At 43.2% G+C, this 24,112-nt stretch overlaps 1 protein-coding gene across 5 annotated transcripts in view; it reads left to right on the top strand.

Moving 5' to 3' along the window:
- Positions 1–24,112, top strand: part of LOC132892044 (activin receptor type-1-like) — a 245,534-nt gene that overhangs the window by 127,663 nt on the left and 93,759 nt on the right. For 4 of the 5 annotated variants that reach the window (XM_060930371.1, XM_060930372.1, XM_060930370.1 and 1 more), the window contains exons 2-3: positions 17,143–17,216; positions 17,680–17,937. In XM_060930371.1, the coding sequence (XP_060786354.1) occupies positions 17,150–17,216; positions 17,680–17,937 (325 nt within the window). In that variant the 5' untranslated portion in view covers positions 17,143–17,149. The remainder of the gene's footprint in view (positions 1–17,142; positions 17,217–17,679; positions 17,938–24,112) is intronic. The other variant, XM_060930374.1, reaches the window with a different exon arrangement.

Here is a 24,112-nt window from a genome sequence, read left to right as displayed (position 1 = left end):
AGTGAGACATTTTGAAATTTCATGCCAAATATTGGCTCATTTGAAATTTCATGACAGCAACACATCTCAAAAAAGTTGGGACAGGGGCAATAAGAGGCTGGAAAAGTTAAAGGTACAAAAAAGGAACAGCTGGAGGACCAAATTGCAACTCATTAGGTCAATTGGCAATAGGTCATTAACATGACTGGGTATAAAAAGAGCATCTTGGAGTGGCAGCGGCTCTCAGAAGTAAAGATGGGAAGAGGATCACCAATCCCCCTAATTCTGCGCCGACAAATAGTGGAGCAATATCAGAAAGGAGTTCGACAGTGTAAAATTGCAAAGAGTTTGAACATATCATCATCTACAGTGCATAATATCATCAAAAGATTCAGAGAATCTGGAAGAATCTCTGTGCGTAAGGGTCAAGGCCGGAAAACCATACTGGGTGCCCGTGATCTTCGGGCCCTTAGACGGCACTGCATCACATACAGGCATGCTTCTGTATTGGAAATCACAAAATGGGCTCAGGAATATTTCCAGAGAACATTATCTGTGAACACAATTCACCGTGCCATCCACCATTGCCAGCTAAAACTCTATAGTTCAAAGAAGAAGCCGTATCTAGTAAGTAAGCAAGTAATATTTATTTATAAAGCACATTTAAAAACAGTTTTAAACTGACCAAAGTGCTGTACAGAGTTAGGGGTCATCCATAATTTTCATCATTTAACATGAGTCTACAAAGAGTAGACTTTTGAGCAACCCCCCTCCCCCCAAAAGTGTACATTAGCGGATAAAAAAATGATGATGGATCTACGTGGAATAGGAATTCAAAATAAAACCATGTCTTGTATTACTTTTTATTAAAATCGGGTGACCGGACATCCGATTCACAAGAGAAGAAAAGAAGACACAAGACGGGTCCAGAAGTTTTCATAGAAAGCAGGCGATTCATTTTTGAAAATTAGGGACTGTTTTTTTTTTTTTTTTTTTTTTTTTTTTTTTTTTAAGGGGAGCTGTTGCCTTTTGGCTTTGAAACATTCGTTTTTGATTTTTCCCAAGCGTCCTGCCCTAACTGCCTCCTGCCGCTTCTCAGATGAATGCAGGCAACAATAAACGTTTAAAAACTGCTCGTACTCATTTGAAGGAGTCTTGTGAATAGCGGTATTTCTGCTGTTCGCAAATTTGTAAATGCGGTCAAAATCTGGGTCAGCCATTGTTGTTGTATTGAAGAAAGAAAGCGTGTAGCGCTAGCTGGCAACACCGATGTGGCGCGAAATTTTTAACACGGCGGCCGCCGATTCGCACATTGACGGATCATCATTTTTTCATTTTTAAAAAGTGTACGCCTGGTCATTAACCCCCCCCGTACGGTTTGTACGCTCGTGATAATGATGTAAATTATGGATGACCCCTTAATAAAACAAGAAGGAATAAATAATCACAGAAAAGGGATAACACACGCAATTATAAACAAAACCACAATATAAGTACACAGGAGTTTTGAGAAATGGAACAGGAAAAGGGGGTTAAGACGAAGGAAAAGCCAGCGTATAAAGGTAAGTTTTAAGTCGGGACTTGAAAATTAAAATGGAAGAAGCACTTTTAACATTAGAAGGTAATCGGTTCCATAGACATGGAGCGGCAACAGAGAAAGCCCCGTCACCTTTCGTTTTCATGCGTGTTCTGGGCACAATTAATAAGTCTTTATTTGCAGATCTAAGGGATCCGGATGTGGACTGTGTGTGGATGAGGCTGCTAATATAGGATGGAGTCTGGCCACGTAAAGCCTTAAAAACAAGCAGTAAAACCTTAAATTTTACCCTGAATTGAATGGGGAGCCAATGCAAGGAGGCAAGAGTTGGAGTAATATGCTCCCGCTTCCGAATGCCCGTCAACAGTCTTGCAGCTGCATTTTGGACGAATTGAAGACGTGATAGAAAAGACCAAGGGAGGCCAAGGTATAAGGAATTGCAGTAGTCTAAAGGCCAATTTATACTGACAACCCAGTCCTCGCAGATGGCGTCGCAGATGGCGTCTGCGTAGCCCCCCCCACCTTCGCAGACGCTCTGCGCGCACCTCCCAAAAATTGTGACCACCGCAGAAGCCTCGCAGACGAGGGCTCTGATTGGTCCACTCTACATCCGCTGTACACGCACTTCCGCTTCCCTACTTTCCCGGTTTGGTTTGTTTTCACGACCGCCATTTTTAAAAACACGAGCGAAGATGGAGCAGCACGAAGAGCGGTTGATCGAGGAAGTGAGGAAGTACGTACAGCTATACGACTCCAGTTCTAGTCATTATAAGTAACCGGAGGATAAACACTCCACTAACCACACCCACCAACTACTCCTAGCGATTTCGCGACTTCGTGCCCCCTTGCGTTGTGGCGGTGAATAACATCGCGCACGCCTATTACTCCCCGCTCAACAATAAATTACAACTGTCTGCGAAAAGCTGTCTGCGAAAGCCTTGTCGCAAGAGCATGCAGAGGCCCTAAGCGTGATGTGATGAAGGCATGAATGACTGACTTTCTCCAAATCGTGATAGGACAGAAAGGATTTGAGTTTGGCAATGATTCTTAACTGATAGTAACTGTTTTTGACGACAGAGCCGATTTGTTTATCAAGGCGGAGCTCGGAGCCAAGGATGACACCCAAGTTCCTGGCGTGGGACTTGACATATGGGGAGAGATAATCTAAACTATTAGAGAAGTGGTTTAGAGATTTATGAGGGCCAAAAATGATAACTTCAGTTTTATCGCTGTTTAGTTGAAGAAAATTTATTTGACATCCAAGACTTAATGTCATGGAGGTAGTTAATGAGAGGTTGGATGGAAGCATTAGTTTTTAAAAGGAGATACAGCTGGGAGTCATCAGCATAAAGGTATCTAAACATGATCCAGAAGCGCAGACGTCTTCTCTGGGCCAAGGCTCATTTAAAATGGACTGTGGCAAAGTGGAAAACTGTTCTGTGGTCAGACGAATCAAAATTTGAAGTTCTTTATGGAAATCAGGGACGCCGTGTCATTCAGACTAAAGAGGAGAAGGACGACCCAAGTTGTTATCAGCGCTCAGTTCAGAAGCCTGCATCTCTGATGGTATGGGGTTGCATTAGTGCGTGTGGCATGGGCAGCTTACACATCTGGAAAGACACCATCAATGCTGAAAGGTATATCCAGGTTCTAGAGCAACATATGCTCCCATCCAGACGACGTCTCTTTCAGGGAAGACCTTGCATTTTCCAACATGACAATGTCAAACCACATACTGCATCAATTACAGCATCATGGCTGCGTAGAAGAAGGGTCCGGGTACTGAACTGGCCAGCCTGCAGTCCAGATCTTTCACCCATAGAAAACATTTGGTGCATCATAAAGCGGAAGATACGACAAAAAAGACCTAAGACAGTTGAGCAACTAGAATCCTACATTAGACAAGAATGGGTTAACATTCCTATCCCTAAACTTGAGCAACTTGTCTCCTCAGTCCCCAGACGTTTACAGACTGTTGTAAAGAGAAAAGGGGATGTCTCACAGTGGGAAACATGGCCTTGTCCCAACTTTTTTGAGATGTGTTGTTGTCATGAAATTTAAAATCACCTAATTTTTCTCTTTAAATGATACATTTTCTCAGTTTAATCATTTGATATGTCATCTATGTTCTATTCTGAATAAAATATGGAATTTTGAAACTTCCACATCATTGCATTGTAAGCTGCTGTTAGACAGAGAGGCTCCTCGCAGTGGCTAAACATCTAGTTCGTCAGCTAGCTGTCTGTTACCTCAGTGGAAATGCGCTGTAGCCTCCGAATGCAGAAGTGCTATGCTAGTTCAGTGCGGAATGAGATATATATTAGTGCTGTCAAGCGATTAAAATATTTAATCGCGATTAATGTCGCGACTGTCATAGTTAACCGCAATTAATTAATCGCAATTTAATCGCACATTTTTGTCACATGAAAAACCATTGTAATTCTCTTATCAGCATAAAAAAGTGAATGGGCTTGCTTTGTACCAATGATTTTTTTTTTTTTTTTTTATTGCAGAGCATAACACGTCTTGTCACAGCCACTGACACCCATAACTTCCATATTAGATGACAAAACCAAGGGATGAAAAATAAAGTGCATATCACTGTGAAAATAAAAAAAAGGTTTATTTTACTCTTCATTAGTTTCTTTTGAAGAGAAGAATTTGCCATAAAAGAAGAAAAAAACATAACAAAAATAAAAACTTTCATCATACGTTCAAAAATGTTCATCATAGTGTGGCGCTGTATTCTCTAATGCTCACCGCTTATAACGCTACACCTCCCCGGTGGAGATGAGCTGGGAAACTGAAGACTGAAGGAACAGTATTGAAAAGTATTTTTCCAGTCTCGCCTGTGAAAGGTAATCCCATGTGATCTCGTTTGGACGGTAAACCTGTTGGTACAGTTAAACGCAGCACATGAATGAGGCATCTTTATTCTCCACTTTGCCCCATCCAATATGGCGGCGAGGATGTTTATATGTCTATGCCTTTCTCCATCACTCACACGTACTCTTATTGAAGCAGCGCGCGACAAGCCTCAACAGGAACTACGGGTGACTCGCAGGGCCAAATTAGAATTTGCGTTAACGGCACTATTTTTTTTAATCGCGTTAAATTGAGATCGTGTTAACGCGTTATTATTGCGTTAACTTTGACAGCACTAATATATATATATATATATATATATATATATATATATATATATATATATTAGTGCTGTCAAGCGATTAAAATATTTAATCGCGATTAATGTCGCGACTGTCATAGTTAACTCGCGATTAATCGCAATTTAATCGCACATTTTTGTCACATGAAAAACCATGTAATTCTCTTATCAGCATAAAAAAGTGAATGGGCTTGCTCACCGTTCGAACTACGGGGGTACTCGGGGGATCCGAGATCCCCTGTAACAGACATGAGATCCCTTGAAAACATGATTTGGGAAATGTTGGGGGGTCTCTAAAATATTGGCAAAATGATGTTTATTGACAGAGCAATCGTGTGTAACGGGAAGCATTTGCATATCTGAAGTGAGCGCGCGATGGAGAGCCGCGCTCTGAGACAAGTGCAAGCACCCCCCCCCCCCCCCCCCCCCCCCCCCAAGGGAAAACAAAGGGACCCCCCGAAAATATCGGCATAGTTCGAACACTGGTTGTACCAATGGGTTTTTTTTTTATTTATTTATTGCAGAACATAACACGTCTTGTCACAGCCACTGCAAAGTGGGGCTGGAGCCGCCGATGGGAAAACGAAACCTAAGCCGAGCACCGTGGCTCTTCGGGGGAGGGCAGAGGACTCTGGCTGTGCGGGGTGTGGCATCATGTCACAGAGCGTTAATCTCGCGATAAAAAAATTATCGCCGTTAAAATTGAGTCAAGTTAACGCGTTAATAACGCGACATTTTTGACAGCACTAATATATATATATATATATATATATATATATATATATATATATATTAGGGCTGTAACGATATGCGTATCGAAATCGCGATACGCAGAGCCACGATCCGTATCGCGATACAAGAAGGCAGAATCGCGGTACACCCTTTCAAACTTCTCCTCAGCCCAAAAACAGAGGCGCTTCCAAACTTCAATTTATGAATACTTTACTTTTTATTTAAATTACATTTTAAACTTACTTAAATTACTTTTATTTTTTATATCTATTAGTAAGTCGTTTTTTCGCCGACCTGCGACAATCTTCTGCGAGTCACGCAACGTCCACACTCGCCACTGGCAGAGCATTCATTTCTTTTAAGCGGTCGCCATTCTGGTTGCGACGCGGGGAGCGAATCTGTAAACAAGCAGCTCATTGGCTGGCTAGGTGTGCCACAAGCCAATCACAATCACTTGACCGGAAAGGCATGCAGTGTTGCCAGATTGGGCAGGTTTTGGTGCTTTTTGGCTGGTTTTGAACATATTTTGGGGTGGAAAACTTTAGCAATATCTGGCAACACTGAAGGCATGTCTGCTTGGGCGGAAGCCTTCTGCGGCAGTTACATTTTGACACGCGAGCAATGTTTCACCATAAAAGTTCCGTAATTTCCATCTGTTTTCCGCGATCACAGAAAATCATTGGCCCTATGAGAGTGAGACAGTGAGAGAGCCACCCCCCCAAAAAAAATCTTAACGGATTTACACGATTTGGAAAAATGACTTTTTCAGAACCGAAAAAACAGAGCTTCCGGCTCAACAGTATTATTTTGAGAAATAAAACAATCTTTGGATATACATTTGTTCATTTTTGCATACATATTACTCATTCTCTGCAGTGGTCTGAATTATTTGTTATTAAATAGTTAATGTAACTAAGTAAATGTTAATAAGTCAAATTTACTACTTTAAAAATACATTTAAAAAAAAATCGTGGGCGTATCGAATCGTGGGTCAAAAATCGCGATACGAATCGAATCGTGAGTTGGGTGTATCGTTACAGCCCTTTTTTATATATATATATATATATATATATATATATATATATATATATATATAATATAAAAAATTTTTTAATATATCTGAAGCAGTTGAGAGATTTTTTTTTTTTTTTTAAGAGGAGGTTTTGAGTGCGATCTGAAGGAATAATGGTATGATGGTATGACCGTGTGCAGATTTTGAGATGAGAATTAAAGGGCGATGTAACGTGCCATCGTAGGTCAGTGTGTGTGTGTGTGTGTAGGGAAATTCAGGTCACTCGATATACTGCCTGCCATTTTCCTCTCACAGTTCTTGGGATAATTGAGTGAAATCCCCAGCTGTATTCATTCTCCTAATTGAAAGCAGAAAATGCCCCCTTTTCCTCACGTAGTTCTATTTCTGTGAGTTCCTGCTTTGCTCTCGGTCTGCCCCACTGCCCCTTCGTTCACCTTGCTTACCCCCTCAGTTTGCCCCTGCTGCTAACAGCCATTGATTGTGTGTGTGTGTGTGTCTGCTTCAGTCTGTGTGTATTTGTGGCCTGATTAAATGAGCAGCATGTGGTCTCTGGGCATCCACTACGCCGCCAGGCTAAGACTAACAGGATGTACTTAATTTTTTATGTCTGGGAGCATCCAGACAGCCACAAAAGCTCTCTGTCTCTCTCTCTGTCTCATATATATACACACACATTCAAGCTAGATAAGTGATTTGTGTGGAATAAACAGGTCACGAGGGAGCTCTTAGCTGCTAGCGTTTTTATCACGTTGCAAGAACAACGATGATAGTAGATTTTGAGTGGGCTTTTATAAACTCTGTATGTGTGTGGAGGCTAAATGACTGAGATGAAGTTGGAGTGTGAGTGTGTGTGTGTGTGTGAGGGCTGAATTTAGGGATCCTGGCTCTGAAACGCTCTCGAATTCTGCACTCATCTGTCCTGCTGTGCATCTGTCCCTCTCTCCACCACCTCCTCCTCCTCCTCCTCCTCTTATCATGTCTGGCTTCTCCACTCTATCTGCCAGGCAGCCTCTCCTCTCCTCTCCTCTTCTCATATCTCTCTCTCTCTCTGTCTCTCTCTCTCTGTGTGCGCTAGCCAATAGAAGCGCTCCAGTCTTCCCACTGCTTGCCACTCAGTGCCTTGTTGCCAGGACGACAGAAAGGCATGAGACCCACTTTAGTTCAGGATTTTAAACTTGCCGTTGATTCCATGCCCAGCCGGAAAAGAGCTCACGTCCCACAGAGCTCGAAACCCCATAGCCGTACTCCTTCCGATCGGTTTCCTCATTCATATTAAAGGGCGTGGTTTATAATGTTTTTAAAAGTGCCTCGAGTACTGTAATAATCCTCCAGGTGTAAACGCACCCCTCGTGTGATTCTCAGTGGCTTGCTTTAGTTTCATGGATGAGGCTTTTGCTGACCTTTTTTGTCTGGTCCAGAAATAAGCTCCACCCATCCGAACCGCCCTTTTCGTACGGTATATTTTTGAGGTCGGTGAAGGAAAATGAACCCTCCTTCACAACCTTAACATTCGCACAGCTATAAATCTGGACCACTTGATTTGATTTACATGCGGAGTCATTCCTGTCGGGTTGTTTTTTTTGTCCATCAGATATCCAAGTCTTGAGTTTACGATGCAGAACTGCTGTAGTCGTACGCCTTTTTAGTCATAATATTTCGGCATTTTAAACTCTTCGAACATGGTTGTCAAAGTTAAAAATCGAAGAAAAGCTTGTATTAGACCTCTGGCAATTTGTGACTCAAACGATGGAATCGTAAATTTCTTTAGAAGAGCACAAAAGCAATTCTTTGTTTGTAATCAACGTCATTTCCGGTAGCGATCCACCTCGTTATTATGCATTCATGTTTCCAGTTGATTGTCAGGCATCGTATTTGTTTACAGTAGCATGCCAGATTGTAGCCTGGGCCTGCCCATCCTAAGCGTGACGCAACACGAGGGCCTGTTGCGAGCTTAGTCTGGCCAGGCAAGCTATCTCCAGCCCTTCTAAGCTCCCGAAAAATCGGGAACCAATCAACTTTGAGCATCTCCAACGGCCCTGGGTAGAGCCGTGTTCAAGGCAGTGACGTAGTAGAACTGCGACCGGAAGCCATAGATTGTTTACAGAATCTATGCCGGAAGCACTTCATTCACGCTTCCGCGTCTATTACGCATAGATGCTGTATTGAAAGCATTCAACGGGAAGTTCTCATTGAAAACGGAGCAAAGAGCAGCCCTGGAGGTATTTATTGAAAGGAAGGACGTTTTCGTCTTGCTCCCGACCGGCTTCAGTAAGAATTTAATCTACCAGTTAGCCCCGTCGCGTCACATACGTCAGAGGAAAGAGTGATGTGATTGGTTTAAGCTTCGTCACAGCCTTTTCTGGCTTCGACCAGTAGCAAACTGAGGCATTTCAGGTAGGCGGGTCAACCACGGGCTCTGGGAAACGGTTGGGCTTAATATCTTGGCCAGACCAATAGCTCGGAGAGCTTTGAAGTCGCGTTAGCCAGGCTAGCCAGATTGAACAGATGCTCTGTATTTGGACGTTCAAACGGATCAAATCGAGAAATGACAAAAGGTATCGCTGGGATTCACGTGACGTCACATCCGCCTCATTAGTTATTCAGAACTTTAGCTGGTGGTCGACCAAAGCTCAGTTGACAAAGCGTTTGTACGGAGAACGTTCATTGCTCGCATGAAAAACGCCTGACGCTTGCGTTGTTTTAGGTCGTTCGAATCGATCAAACTGTGCAACTTAAGTTTCTTCAGGGTTCCTTGTGAACTAATAAAAAAGGGTGAACGAACACAGGATTTCACAAAAAGATGTCAAGAATCGAAGGGAGTCGAGTCGAAGCACGCTCGAGTTTCACTTGGTGAAAGGTTTGTACAGTAGACCCCCGCCTATTCGCGGTTCAGTATTCGCGAATTCACATATTCGCGGGATTTTATATAGAACATATCTCCTATACATTCGCGGAAATCTCAGCGATTCGCGGTCATTTGCGGCGAACATATCGAACGTTTACGCACTGCGAATGTTTACGCACTGCTACATTCTCGGAGCCGAATGCTCGCTCGCTATTGGCTGAAGTTTGAATGGCGGGCTGCTGCTCATTGGCTGATACGAATGAGCGCATTGTACAGTACAGTCTCGCGGTTCCCGTAGTTCAGACTTGTTCACCTGTTGTGCGTTCTTGGTATTTTTGAATAATTTTTACGCCCTACAATGGCTCCGAAACGCTCTGCGTCTTCTAAGGCTCCTGCCAAGGAACCTAAGCGCCAGAAGAAGGTAATGACGCTGCAGGAGAAGGTAGGACTTCTCGATATGCTAAAGGAAGGGAAGAGTTTTGCGGCAGTGGCTCGTCACTACGGCATTAACGAGAGTACCGTGCGCTACATAAAGAGCAGTTTTATGGGGGGGTTACAAGTATTCGCGATTTTGGCTTATTCGCGGCCATGTTCGGTCCCTAACCCCCGCGAATACTGAGGGCTTACTGTATTTCCCACTCAGCTCTGTCCTTAGTGTTTTCCAAGTACTTTTCTTGCTGTGTGTTATTTTACGGTACTTTTTTTTAGTCACGAAGCGCTAAAGTCCCCGGCTGTTTCTTTGTTTACTCCTCACAAAGTCCATATGCATGAAGGCCACGACAAAATTCTTCCCCAGCCGTACAGTTACAATGCGCCGTGATCACTTCTTCTCCGTCTTGTTTAACTAAGATCCAGGTCTTTAAAGGGGTTTCTGATGATCTTTGTGAATGATTTAGCTGAGAGATAAGAGCCAACACAAGTGAGAATCAAGCCAACTGTTGTTTGTTTGCGCTTTGTTATAAAGACGTGAATGAAAAGCTGAAAAAAAAATACTTCCACGGGCAAAAACAATCCAGGATTCATTGGGCAGCGACTTGATCCCGAGGTCCTTTACCCAGCCACATACAAAAAAGTTGTAAGCCTCCGTACTCTTCCACGCTTTCATCTGTTTTGCAGTGTAGAAGGACGTCTGCAACACCAGATAGTTCGAGATGTCGGGGAACGCGACTGAAGGGTAGTTTTCGAGATCGTATGACAAATCCTTCTTTCCCAGACTGTAGGGGTCGATTCCATTGCACAGAGCGATCTTCTGAATATATCTAAAGCCATTAGCGGCTTCTAGATTTATGGCAGCCGTTTAGACCACCAGCTATTTCACTTCCTGTAAAACAGCTAAGAAAAACCACGTGACTGAAACCCAGCAATTATAGGATACCAAAAGTCATCATGCACGAGGGTGAAGGAACGAAAAATCTCTCAAGAAGACGGCGTGAAAAGCAGCTCACAAACCTTTCACTGCGTTTGAAAGGAATCGAGAGTCCACATGCTTGGGTTTGCAGCGATCATCTTGTTAAAGGGATGTACATTGATTGATTGATTTGATTATATTTATATACAGTGGCATGCAAAAGTTTGGGCACCCTTACTGAAAATGTCTGTTACTGTGAATAGTTAAGCGAGCAGAAGATGAACTGATCACCAAAAGGCATAAAGGTAAAGACGATACATTTCTTTTCAGCGTTTTCTGCAAGATCTGTGTATTATTTTTGTTTTGTACAATTGGAGAGTGAAAAAAGAAAAGGAACACCATGCGAAAGTTTGGGCACCCAAATACATTTGCGTTCTCAGGTAACTTTTACCAAGGCTCCAGACCTTAATCAGCTTATTGAGCTGCGGCTTGTTCAAATTCTTCGTTAGGAAAGGTCAGATGATGCAGATTTCAAAGCTGGATAAATTCTCTGACTGCTCAGACTTGTCCCTAAAATCAACAGCCATGGGCTCCTCTAAGCAACTCCCTCGCATTCTGAATAATAAAATAATTGATGCTCACAAAGCAGGAGAAGGCTACAAGAACACAGCAAAGGGTTTTCAGGTAGCCGTTTCCTCAGATTGTAATGTTATTAAGAAATGGCAGTTAACAGAAACAGTGGAGATCAAGGTGAGGTCTGGAAGATGAAGAAAACTTTCTGAAAGAACTGCTCGTTGGATTGCTGGAAAGGCAAATAAAAACCCCTGTTTGACTGCAAAAGACCTTCAGAAAGATTTAGCAGACCCTGGAGTGGTGGTGCACTGTTCTACTATGCAGCGACACCTGAACAAATATGACCTTCATGGAAGAGTCATCAGAAGAAAACCTTTCCTGCGTCCGAGCCACAAAATTCAGCGTCTGAAGTTTGCAAATGAACATCTAAATAAGCCTGATGCATTTTGGAAACAAGTCCTGTGGACTGATGAAATCAAAAGAGAACTTTTTGGCCACAATGTGCAAAGGTACACACGTTTGGAGAAAAAAGGGGACCAAATTCCAGGAAAAGAACACCTCTCCAACTCTGAAGCATGGGTGTGGATCGATCATGCTTTGGGGTCGTGTTGCAGCCAGTGGCACAGGGCACATTTCATTGGTCGAGGGAAGCATGGATTCGAATAAATACCAGCAAATTCTGGAAGCAAACATCACACCATCTGTAAAAAAGTTGAAGTTAAAAAGAGGACGGGTCCTACAATAAGAAGATGATCCAAAACACACCTCAAAATCTACAATGGAATACCTCAAGAGGCCCAAGCTGAAGGTTTTGCCCGGGCCCTAACAGTCCCTTGACCTAAACATCATTGAAAACCTGTGGATAGATCTCAAAAGAGCAGTGCATGCAAGACAGCCCAGGAAACTTGTAGAACTGGAAGCCTTTTGCAAGGACAAATGTGTGAAAATCCTCCAGGTAAGAACTGAAAGATTATTAGCTGGCTACAAAAAGTGTTTACAAGCTGTGATACTTGCCAAAGGGGGTGTTACTAGGTACTAACCATGCAGGGTGCCCAAACTTTTGCTTTGGGCCCTTTTCCTTTTTTGTCATTTTGAAAATGTAAAAGATGAAAATAAAAAAAAAAAGGTTTTTGCTTAAAATATAAAGGGAATGAGTCATCTTTAAAGGAACAGTCCACCGTACTTCCATAATGAAATATGCTCTTATCTGAATTGAGACGAGCTGCTCCGTACCTCTCCGAGCTTTGCGCGACCTCCCAGTCAGTCAGACGCGCCGTCACTCCTGTTAGCAATGTAGCTAGGCTCAGTATGGCCAATGGTATTTTTTGGGGCTGTAGTTAGATGCGACCAAACTCTTCCGCGTTTTTCCTGTTTACATAGGTTTATATGACCAGTGACATGAAACAAGTTCAGTTACACAAATTGAAACGTGGCGATTTTCTATGCTATGGAAAGTCCGCACTATAATGACAGGCGTACTAACACCTTCTGCGCGCTTCGGCAGCGCATTGATATCTGAGCTCCGTATCAATGCGCTGTCGAAGCGCGCAGAAGGTGTTAGTATGCCTGTCATTATAGTGCGGACTTTCCATAGCGTAGAAAATCGCTACGTTTCAATTTGTGTAACTGAACTTTGTTTCATATCACTGGTCATATAAACCTATGTAAACAGGAAAAACACGGAAGAGTTTGGTCGCATCTAACTACAGCCCCAAAAAATACCATTGGCCATGCTGAGCCTAGCTACATTGCTAACAGGAGTGACAGCGCGTCTGACTGCGTCTGACTGACTGGGAGGTCGCGCAAAGCTCGGAGAGGTACGGAGCAGCTCGTCTCAATTCAGATAAGAGCATATTTCATTACGGAAGTACGGTGGACTGTTCCTTTAACTTTATGCCTTTTGGAGATCATTTCATCTTCAACTTGCTTAACTCTTCACAGTAACAGCAATTTTGACCAGGGGTGCCCAAACTTTTGCATACCACTGTATCTAAAATCAAAACTTGTAATGTTCAGAGTTTTCTTACGTTTTGGATGCCGTAAAACAAACCGTCGATGAAACTAGTTTGTAGGTCAAGACAGACTAGTTTCTCTGTCGTTTATGTATACTTGGCTTGGACGCCATGTTTGATTGTTGCCCGTCACTTGGAGACCGGAAGTGAATCAGGAGGCAAAAAGTCACGTGATGGCAATCAAAGAATATAATGTAGAAACAATACATGCTGTATTTACTAATTAAACAAAAGCTATACTGGCAGCTAATAATTGCATGATGATCTGACCAATAGTTCAGTAAAAATAAAAGATATTCGTGTCGACATCTCTAATCCAAATTTAATTTTGGCTTGAGTGTAGATGATTATCTTTTACGTAGTCTGGTTACTTTTATGCACGTATAATAAACTCCTTATCAACCTCGCTGGCTCGGTCTTGACGGGAAAATATCAGACCGAGGTCTTGACAGCACGGACCGCGCCTCTGGACAAGACCTCGGTCTGATATTTTCCCGTCAAGACCGAGCCAGCGAGGTTAAGGAGTTTACTATATGGCCTTTTTTTTAATTTCTAAGATTAAAATAGACAGTTATTACAATTATTTGTGACGCTGCTTTCAGTCACGTCAGAGTCGAGTCATGCGTGCAGAATAAACGGCGAGCGGCTTCAAACCTGAATTTATTTCTCCACTAGAGGAATACATGACATTCTGAGAAAGATAAATATAATCTATATTCGTAATCTGTCGAAATTTTAACAGCATCGAAAGCCGGCGCCTTGGAAAGAACATCCGTAATCACCTACGGGCATTACGGAAAAATTTTGCCCATCAAGGAACCAATCGGAGCACTACGCAGCACTACACGCCTCGTCGGCTATAATCCACGTACGACGAGATTGAGTGGAATAACTGTTCTGTTTTGATCCACATTCACTAGATTTTGAGAAACTGAGCTTTTTTTTTTTGCAAATTCAATAAATATAAACTTCACACAAAACGTCCGACAAAATCATTTCCGCTTAGAATGTAAAGAAACCGGCGAAATGACGAGCAATTTGTGAAAAATGCGATGATTATTGGGGGAAAAAAAACCCAGTTCTTACTTTCAAATATACTTTTGTGGTTTTTGTTTTCGAGTAGAGTTTTTATTTCGTACTCTCTTGGTTCAGCAACACGCTCCGCCATTTTCTTTTTCTCTACTCATGGTAGGTATCTCATCTTGTCTCATTATCTCTAGACGCTTTATCCTGTTCTACAGGGTCGCAGGCGAGCTGGAGCCTATCCCAGCTGACTACGGGCGAAAGGCGGGGTACACCCTGGACAAGTCGCCAGGTCATCACAGGGCTGACACATACAGTACGTTTACATGCACATCCAAATCGAGCTACTGTCGGTAATCGGCCAGTCATTTTGCCCCGCCCCCGCCTCGCGCTCCGTCCGGTGCGGTAGTGATGTCCCGTTGCTCGCGCGCCGCAGCAGAGACCCGCGCGACCTTCAGCCGGTACAGTGGCTGTTCTTTTACCAGCGCCGTTATTCTCATCTTTCCGGTGTGTTCTTGATTTTTCCATTGTGTCCTATTTCGCCATATCAAATACCCAAAATAAATGTATCATATTATTCATATTTAAGTGAATAATCAATTCAGTCATCATAACTTGGCATTTTTAACCCAAGCAATCAAAAAGAGGAAATTTATTCAATATTTTCACTCATCTGTGAAGGAGGGCCTTTAATTCTTCATGATGGAGTTATTTTATATGGAAATCAATTTTACAAAAGCATTTGAATTGGAATCAAAAAAATGTTCCACAGTGGAGGCCAGATAAAGCAAGATACTATCTTTATTCTTATTAAACATGACAAAAGAAACACTCACTACGTTTACATGCACGTCCAAATCGAGCTGCTGTCGGTAATCGAGCAAAGGGTCCCAGCAGGGGTGCCAGAGAAATCCAGTCCTACATGCACAAGTGAAATCGGGCTATTGTGCAAGGTGCATTGTGCACCCGAGCCACACGTGGCGCTACACGCCCCATCGTGTTGGTACACTTCCGGTTGTCATCATGAAGAAGAGCTATAGTGTTGCCAGATACTGCTGATGTATTCCAGCCCAAAACATGTTCAAATCCGCTAAAATGCACTTAAAACCTCCCAATCTGGCAACACTGGCAGTTCAAGCTGTTAGGCTTGCTCTAACAGACTGTATGGCTACAAACTGTCCGGCGCAGACCACTGTTTTGTAAGACAACTTATTTTGCACAATAATATTTTTCTAAAGTCCATTTTTTGCATATATTTTTTTTTGCTTACAATTTAACTCATGTCTTAATAAACACACACAAAGTTCAATTGTTTTGTTTTTATTGACATTCTTCAGATGTTGGACATATATACACACACGCACACATACAATGACTTGTTTATGTACACAATTCACAGCTATGCAACAGCTGTACAGATGTATTTGGTGATACAGTAAGTGAGCTAAATTTTAACAGTGCAAACAATGCCACAAAAAGAAAAGATTCATGCCGTTGTCATGATTCGTTGTCATGCCGACCGAGGCTGTTGTTTTTCCCGCTTTTGGTCTCGTCACTCGTCACTTCCGGAAGGGGCAGTGCTGAAGTAAGTAGCTCGAATACGTAGCTCAATAGGGTTTACATGCACTAAGTAGCTTGGCAGAAATCGCATAATCTAGGTCGTGTAGCTTGATTGCGAGAAATCCAGTTCGGTTCAATTTCAGCCAAGCTAAGGTGTTTGCATGCCATTTAGAGCTTCGATTTCAGTCGAGCAACGGCAGAAATTCGATTTTCTCTATGTGCATGTAAACGCACTGATCGACACAGACAACCATTCACACTCACATTCACACCTACGGTCAATTTAGAGTCACCAGTTAACCTAACCTGCATGTCTTTGGACTGTGGGGGAAACCGGAGCACCCGGAGGAAACCCACGCGGACACGGGGAGAACATGCAAACTCCGCACAGAAAGGCCCTCGCCGGCCACGGGGCTCGAACCCGGACCTTCTCGCTGTGAGGCAACAGCGCTAACCACTACACCACCGTGCCACCCATGGTAGGTGATATCCTAGTAGTAGAGTAGCCAATCAGAGCGTGCGATTGCTCGTATCTAGTTAACGCGAATAAAATAAAATCCGATTACTTTATAGAAATCTTGGCATACATTCTGTATTCGTGAGCGAACACGGTGGCAGGGAAAATGGATTTTATGTTCCGCGAGCATCCAACTAGTGTTCACAAAATGGCCTTCCTTTTTAGTGAAGGACTTTAGAGTACAGTGCGTCTTGCCGAGACTGACGTAATTTAAAATTTGTTGAAAAATGCAAGCAAGACGATGGAAAACCTCGGCTAACGTGCTGAACCAAGATGCATCTCTTCCACCAGAGCAGGGCTCACAAACCTCTGACGGGTGTAAGAGTTTTTCGAGTGTTTATTCTGGAAACCGCACTTGAAATGAAGTCCTTCATCTGGATGAAAAATCTGCTTGTAAACACGACCAATGGAACGCCTTTCTCAACCGTTGTCTTTGCTCTGGTGTGCCGTTGTGGAGGAATCCTGACCTCTTGCTCCATTAATCTTGTGTTCCTCCTCTCCCTTTTTCTGACAGCCACGTTATCGCTATCTTTCCTCCTCCTCTTCTTCTTCTTCCTCTTCCACACTCACTCTGCTCTCTGGTGCTTGAATTGCATTTTTTTTTTTTTTTTCCTGGCAAGCAGTAGGAGGGTGTCTTCGTCTGTCTGTGCGTGTAGGGGTGGGTTTTTTTTTTTTTTCTCCCCTTCTTTTGCAACTACGCAGTTTCGTTACTCCAACTCAGATGAATGCGAGTTCGCAGTTTTAAAGAAACAGAAGGCGAATCTGCTCCTATGAAGCATGTTTTGTTGAAATAATGTATTTTTCTTTTTCTTTGCAGGTCTGTGATGGTCGATGGCATCATGATCCTCCTGCTCGTGGCCCTGACGCTTTTACCAGCTGCCAGTGTAGAAGGTAAAAGTTGCACAGATTCTGTTTAGTCGTAACATCACACGCAGGAGGATAGGGAATCTCTGAAGGACCGTTTACAGGCTCGCACGCGTGCGTGAGAGAGCGAGAGAGTGAGTTAATGAGCATCCTCCTTTTTCAAGGACAAGTTAGAATGATGACTGAGCATTCGAGTCTCTCTCTCTCTCTCTCCTCCTCTCTCTCTCTCTCTCTCCTTATAATGCATTAACCCATCCACAGTGGAAACGATGTGTAAAGCTTTGTGTAATGAATCCCGAACTGTGTGTCCTTCTTTCAACTTTTCTTTCTTGTATTTCGCTGCTGCTTTGCATAGCACACTTTAGTAACCTCCTGAAGTAGTATTTGACATTGCCGGCTCTCTGCATCACAGTACTGCAGATAAAAGAGGGAGGAAGAATGATTCACTCACCCGTGCGTGCATGAATGTGTGTGTGTGTGTCCCGCGTAGATAAAGTGACGGTGAACGACTTTGAATGTGTGTGCGAGGGGCAATCATGCGGCAGCAACGGCCACTGCTTTGGCCAGCAGTGCTTCTCGTCTGTCTCCATCCGGAACGGGACAGCCCTGCGACAGAAGGGGTGCATTGTGGGTACGGGGGAAGAGGCGGGACAGTGCGGAAGCTCCCTACCGGAGTCTGGCGTCATGGTGCAGTGCTGCCAGGGAACACTGTGCAACAGCAACCTCACTGTGGAGATGCCAAGCTCAGGTGAGTCTCCTGGGTTTTCAGAAAGACACGAAAGGATCTGTGGATATTGGGGTCAAGGATCTGGAATGTTTAGAGGAACGGTAGGATTGCAGGAACCTTCTCCTGAGCGAGGTCCTGGTTCGCCTTCGCAGGACTGTAAACGTTGGAATTGAAGTCGTGTTGTGATTTCTCAGTTTCCTTTTGAATGCTAGCCTGGCAAGCCGGACTAAATGTGAATATTTAGTCTGGTCTCGGTCGTAGACATTTCCGAAGGGGGTGGGGGTGGGTAGGAACAACCTGTTGTCTTTCAAACTGTCTCTGTGCGTATAGGCCAACGCTCTGACCAATCAGCGCAACTGTGACGTAGTCAGAGCGACAGAAAGCAGTGGGGGAGGCCTTGAAATAAATAATTTTTCAAATTGCGTATTAATTAATAAACAGGTTCTAGATATTAAGAAGTTTGGAGATAATGACCACAAGTTTGGAGTCTGTACCACATACACTCATTTTTTTTTTTTCCAAGTGTTTTTCAAGGGTTTGCTTAAACTGTTTTTGAGAGTTTTTATTTAGTGGTGTTTGGTGAAATAATTTCCCTTAAATTTAAAATAACGGGAAAATAAGAAACAATCAAAAAGTAATGTTTCAAAGCTGTTTATTAATTCTTCGTACTGCACAAACTAGCCCCATCCTTTTGGCTACGAGCGGAGCCAGCTGGTAGATCAGACTTTTGCCATAGCCGGTCGGCAAAACAGCGAAAACGTCCTTCTTGAAAAGGAATGAGCGGAGAGCCTCTTCCTGCTCATGTTTCAACGAAAACTCCAAGTCTAATTCTTCTAAAACTGATTCCAAAGCGGAGTCAAACGCACGCTGTTCACTAGCGGTAGCCATCTTTCCTGTTGTGCTTTCTCCAGCGTCGCGCGGCTTTGTCGTCACTCCTGCAAAAGCCCGCCCAAAGAATCCAAACAAAAACCTTGCGTTGTGATTGGCGGGCACGATTTGATGCCCGGGGTGTGTTGTTGATATGGTGTGAGGCTAGACCCACTCGTAGGCAAAAAATATTTTTGGCCACTAGGCGGGTGGGTCGAGTTTACTAGGCTAGTAAAATGCTAGAATTCACATGGCTTCCTAAACCAACGGAATACATGAATCTGCTTTTGCAGCTTGCAGTGGACCACTGTGAAATACAAAATAATCTAAACTAGCATAAATTCATCTCGACCGAAATAGGCAGACCTGGATTAACTAATTTCGACCAGCATACAGCAAACCGGGATAAAGTAATCTAGATCGAGGCATAATTAACCGGAGCTAGACCCTCATACACAGCCCAGAGGAAACGACCCAAGACCTGAATATCCAGACTACTGTAAACTGAAAAAGATTAGCATGCACAAATCTAGACCTGGATAACTTCATCTAAACCTGCGTAGTCTGGTTATATATAGACCAGGATTAATCTAGATCAGTTTCCCCATTAGAAGATGAGATATACACTCATCTTGACCAGCATGTGTAGACCAAGATGAGCGAATCTAGGTCATGGGGAAACCATGGCCTAATGGTTGGAGAAGCAGCTTTGGGACCAAAAGGTTGCTGGTTTGATTCCCTGGACCGGCAGGAATGGTTGAAGTGCCCTTGAGCAAGGCACCTAACTGCTCTCCAGGCTGCTCTGAGTACGCTGGACATCGTTCTGGAGAAGAGTGTCTGCTAAACACCCGTGATGTAGATCAGGATACCCGAGCTTGGTTAAAGTAGACTACCAGGACAAACTAGTTGAGATTTGCATACATGGACTGGTACAATTAAAGGAGAACTGAAGTCATTTTTAAACTTGTTTTATTTCTTAATTAACGTGTTATTCAATTACGTTTTCGGTTTTTAGTAATCTTACCGGTATATCATGACTCGTATTGACAACTAACTAACTGCAATTAAATATTATACTTATCAGCCTATTCGGTTTTTAGCCGTGTTGAGTGAGTTTAGTTCGTCTGGTCCACGGCAGGCGTCGCTTATCCGCGCGATCTTCACGAGACTTCGAAGCGTGAAGTGTCCGCCAGGTGTCAGTGCCGCCATTTTGAAAACTGTTTTCCAAACGAAGTATTGCACAAAAACGAGTTTAAATGACGATTACTGCCTACTTTTTTCAAACTTTCCTGATTGCTATCAAAACAAACAAAACTTCCAGCTTGATTACGTCAGCATTCGAAAGAGGGCGCGCGCGTCTTTTGACAACATTGGCGGATGTCGGTCGCTTTGATTTCCGCTGTACGTTTTACTTCCGTCCTACGATGTCTCGCACAGGTCTCAATGAATCTCGTTTACGCCCGTTGCTTTGACATATGGACTGATGATGTATTACAGAGCATATTTCAAACACTCATAACTTGCTCTAGCCAAGGACGCGTTATCCTAATGGGCTTCATGGGCAGCTGCCCAGGGCCTCGGCCACTAGGGGGCCTCGGAGGTAGCGAGATCGGAAAATATGAAACGATATTTTCAGAAGTTTTGATCATATTGATAACATTTTTGATGCATTTCGCCACCCGTAAGGAAGCCCACCTTGTCCCGTCACATAAATCATCCGTCATTGTCAATATGATCACTGTCCACCATGTCTTCACACGCTACGCCAGCTTGAGTTCAATGATTTAATTAATGACTTCGCTTTCCAGAAAAGTAGGAAAGTGCCCTTGTAAGTTGACCCATGGCTGTCAAACTGAATGCGCAAAGCTGTGTGCCGCTGCTGTTTGGGACATTCCGTGTGTGAAAGGATGAAATGTTTCACACAGCCTAACATTTTAAGATTTATTTCTGAGAAGCAAGATATTTTTCTTTCTTTGTTATCGCTTTTTGTTTTCACAAGTTAAAAGTCGCCTGGATTCCAAAATGAAAACGAACGGTTATATACCAAATGAATGTTCTTGTTCTGAATACTAAAGAAACTGTTGTAGGCCTAGGTTATGTTCTTGACATGTTGTTCATTGACTCACTCATTCAAAGGCGTCTTGAGGCTAAACTTTAGTTACCCAGACTTGTTAACCGTGATGTCTGATGGATTTTTTCACCATGCAGTTGCCTATTTCACCATTGCTTTTTCTCGATTAAATAGGTGTTGATGGATATAAAGTTTTATCGTTCAATAGTATTTCTAATTGGGCCACTGTCATTATTTAAGTTTCTGTGTCTAGTTAGACGGGCACGTCCGAGGGGGTGAATTTGCTGAGCGCATTTGACAACAGGCGGGGGTGGGGCCTCGGGGGTGTGTCTGCCCAGGGCCTCGGCAAGGGTTAACGCGGCCCTGGATATAGCAGCGACAAAATAGCTATCAAAAATGCATTCCGATATTTAATAAAATGAGAAATAGAATTTTGGTGATAAAAATTTGCCTTCAGTTCTCCTTTGTTATTCCACGAGATTGAGTCATACATGAGCCAAGTCGGCTATAATCCATGTACGACAAGATTGAGTGGAATAACTTTTATTCTATCCACATTAACTGGATTTAGAGAAATGGTGTTTTTATTTTTTGCTAATTTGATAAAAACTATACAAAACGTCCAACTAAATCTTTTCGCTTAACAAACCGGTGAAATGACGAGAGCAATTTGTGAAAAATGCTAGCCTGGCAAGCCAGACTAAAGGCCTCTGCATGCTCGTGCGACAAGGCTTTCGCAGATAGCTTTTCGCAGACAGTTGTAATTTATCGTTGAGCGGGGATAATAGGCGTGCGCGATGTTATTCACCGGCACAGCGCAAGGGGGCGCGAAGTCGCTAGGAGTAGTTGGTGGGTGTGGTTAGTGGAGTGTTTATCCTCCGGTTACTTATAATGACTAGAACTTTTTTTTTTTAATAATGACTAGAACTGGAGTCGTATAGATGTACGTACTTCCTCAATCAACCGCTCTTCGTGCTGCTCCATCTTCGCTCGTGTTTTTAAAAATGCTGGTCGTGAAAACAAACCAAACCGGGAAAGTAGGGAAGCGGAAGTGCGTGTACAGCGGATGTAGAGTGGACCAGTCAGAGCCCTCTTGTCTGCGGCGCTGTCTGCGAGGCTTCTGCGGTGGTCACAATTTTTGGGAGGTGCGCGCAGAGCGTCTGCGAAGGTGGGGGGGCTACGCAGACACTGTCTGCGACGCTATCTGCGAGGACTGGGTTGTCAGCATAAATTGGCCTTCAATGTGAATATTTAGTCTGGCCTCGATCCGTAGACATTTCCGACGGGGGTAGGAGGAACAAACCGCTGTCTTTCAAACTGTCTCTGTGCGTATAGGCCAACGCTCTGACCAATCAGCGCAACAGTGACTGTGACATAGTCAGAGCGACAGAAAGCAGTGGGGGAGGCCTTGAAATAAATAATTTTTCAAAATGCGTATTAATTAATAAACAGGTTCTAGATATTAAGAAGTTTGGAGATAATGACCACAAGCTTGGAGTCTGTACCGCATACACTCTTTTTCAAGTGTTTTTCAAGGGTTTGCTTAAACTGTTTTTGAGAGTTTTTATTTAGTGGTGTTTGGTGAAATAATTTCCCTTAAATTTAAAATAACGGGAAAATAAGAAACAATCAAAAAGTAATGTTTCAAAGCTGTTTATTAATTCTTCGTACTGCACAAACTAGCCCCATCCTTTTGGCTACGAGCGGAGCCAGCTGGTAGATCAGACTTTTGCCATAGCCGGTCGGCAAAACAGCGAAAACGTCCTTCTTGAAAAGGAATGAGCGGAGAGCCTCTTCCTGATCATGTTTCAACAAAAACTCCAAGTCTAATTCTTCTAAAACTGATTCCAAAGCGGAGTCAAACGCGCGCTGTTCACTAGCCGTAGCCATCTTTCCTGTTGCGCTTTCTCCAGCGTCGCGCAGCTTTGTCGTCACTCCTGCAAAAGCCCGCCCAAAGAATCCAAACAAAAACCTTGCGTTGTGATTGGTGGGCACGATTTGATGCCCGGGGTGTTTTTGTTTATATGGTGCGAGGCTAGACCCACTCGCTAGGCAAAAATATTTTTGGCCGCTAGGCGGGTGGGTCTAGTTTACTAGGCTAGAAAAATGCTATAATTCTTGAAAAATTAAAGATACATTCTTACCATCAAATACTTTTGTTTCATATTTTGTTGCTGCTTTTTGTATTTTTTGGGGTGGGGGGGGTTCCTTCCCTTCCCTTCCCTTCCCTTCCCTTCCCATCCCATCCTCGGTTGATTTCAGCAACACGCTCTGCCATTTTCTTCTGCTTCTTTAGGATTTTTTGGTGGTTGGCAATCCAACTTATGTGCATTACTGCCACCAACTGGGCTGGAGTGTAGAACAGGAGATATTTGGGGGGGGAGACGATGACACTACATTCTTTATTTCTGTTTCTTTTAAATACTTGATCACAAAGTGATATATCTGACTTGATGCACTCCGCCATTTTGTTTTTCTCTCCTCACGGTATTGCTGGGTTTCACGTGACGTCCCATCCGCCTCATTAGTTTACAACGAAATTTCATGGTATCTTAACAATGACAATGAAGTACTTGAACTAGTTATTCAAAACTTTAGCTGGTGGTCGACCAAAGCTCAGTTGACAAAGCGTTTGTACGGAGAAGGTGCATCGCTCGCATGAAAAACGCCTGACGCTTGCGTTGTTTTAGGTTGTTTGAATCGATTAAACCGTGCAACTGATAAGTTTCTTCAGGGTTCGCCGTGAACTAATAAAAAAGGGAGAACGAACACCAGGATTTCACAAAAAGACGTGGAGAAAGGTGGCTTTCGAACCTCTCGCTGAAATCGAAGGGAGCTGAGTCGAAGCGTGCTCGAGTTTGCATGCAGTGATCACTTGGTGAAAGGTTTGTACAGGTAGTCGTCGACTTACGACTGCGTTTGGTTATGACTGACCGGTCGTAAACCGATCTGGTCGTAAGTCGGCCTGTGTTAAATGAACATAAGTATATTGTGATGTGTAATGATATTGTAATCATCTTAAAGTCTTATTTTATCAACATCTTATTTCATTACCTGGGCTCGTTATTTGGTTTAAGTCAAACTGCATACTCAGGGGTGAAAGTAACTTTTATTTCTTGCCGGTTTATTATTTTGAGCCATAGTGCGCAGCGCGTGCCGAAAAATACACCTAATTATTTATTATTGTCTACTCATCAAGCATTCACTAGGACTTCTCATCACTCAGTAGTACTAGTGTAGTACTTTTTAATCACACTA

Source organism: Neoarius graeffei, chromosome 9 (assembly GCF_027579695.1).
Source record: "Neoarius graeffei isolate fNeoGra1 chromosome 9, fNeoGra1.pri, whole genome shotgun sequence".
Taxonomy (NCBI): Eukaryota; Metazoa; Chordata; class Actinopteri; order Siluriformes; family Ariidae; genus Neoarius; species Neoarius graeffei.
Note: the sequence above shows the minus strand (reverse complement) of the source record. Positions and strands in the feature narration are given on the sequence as shown.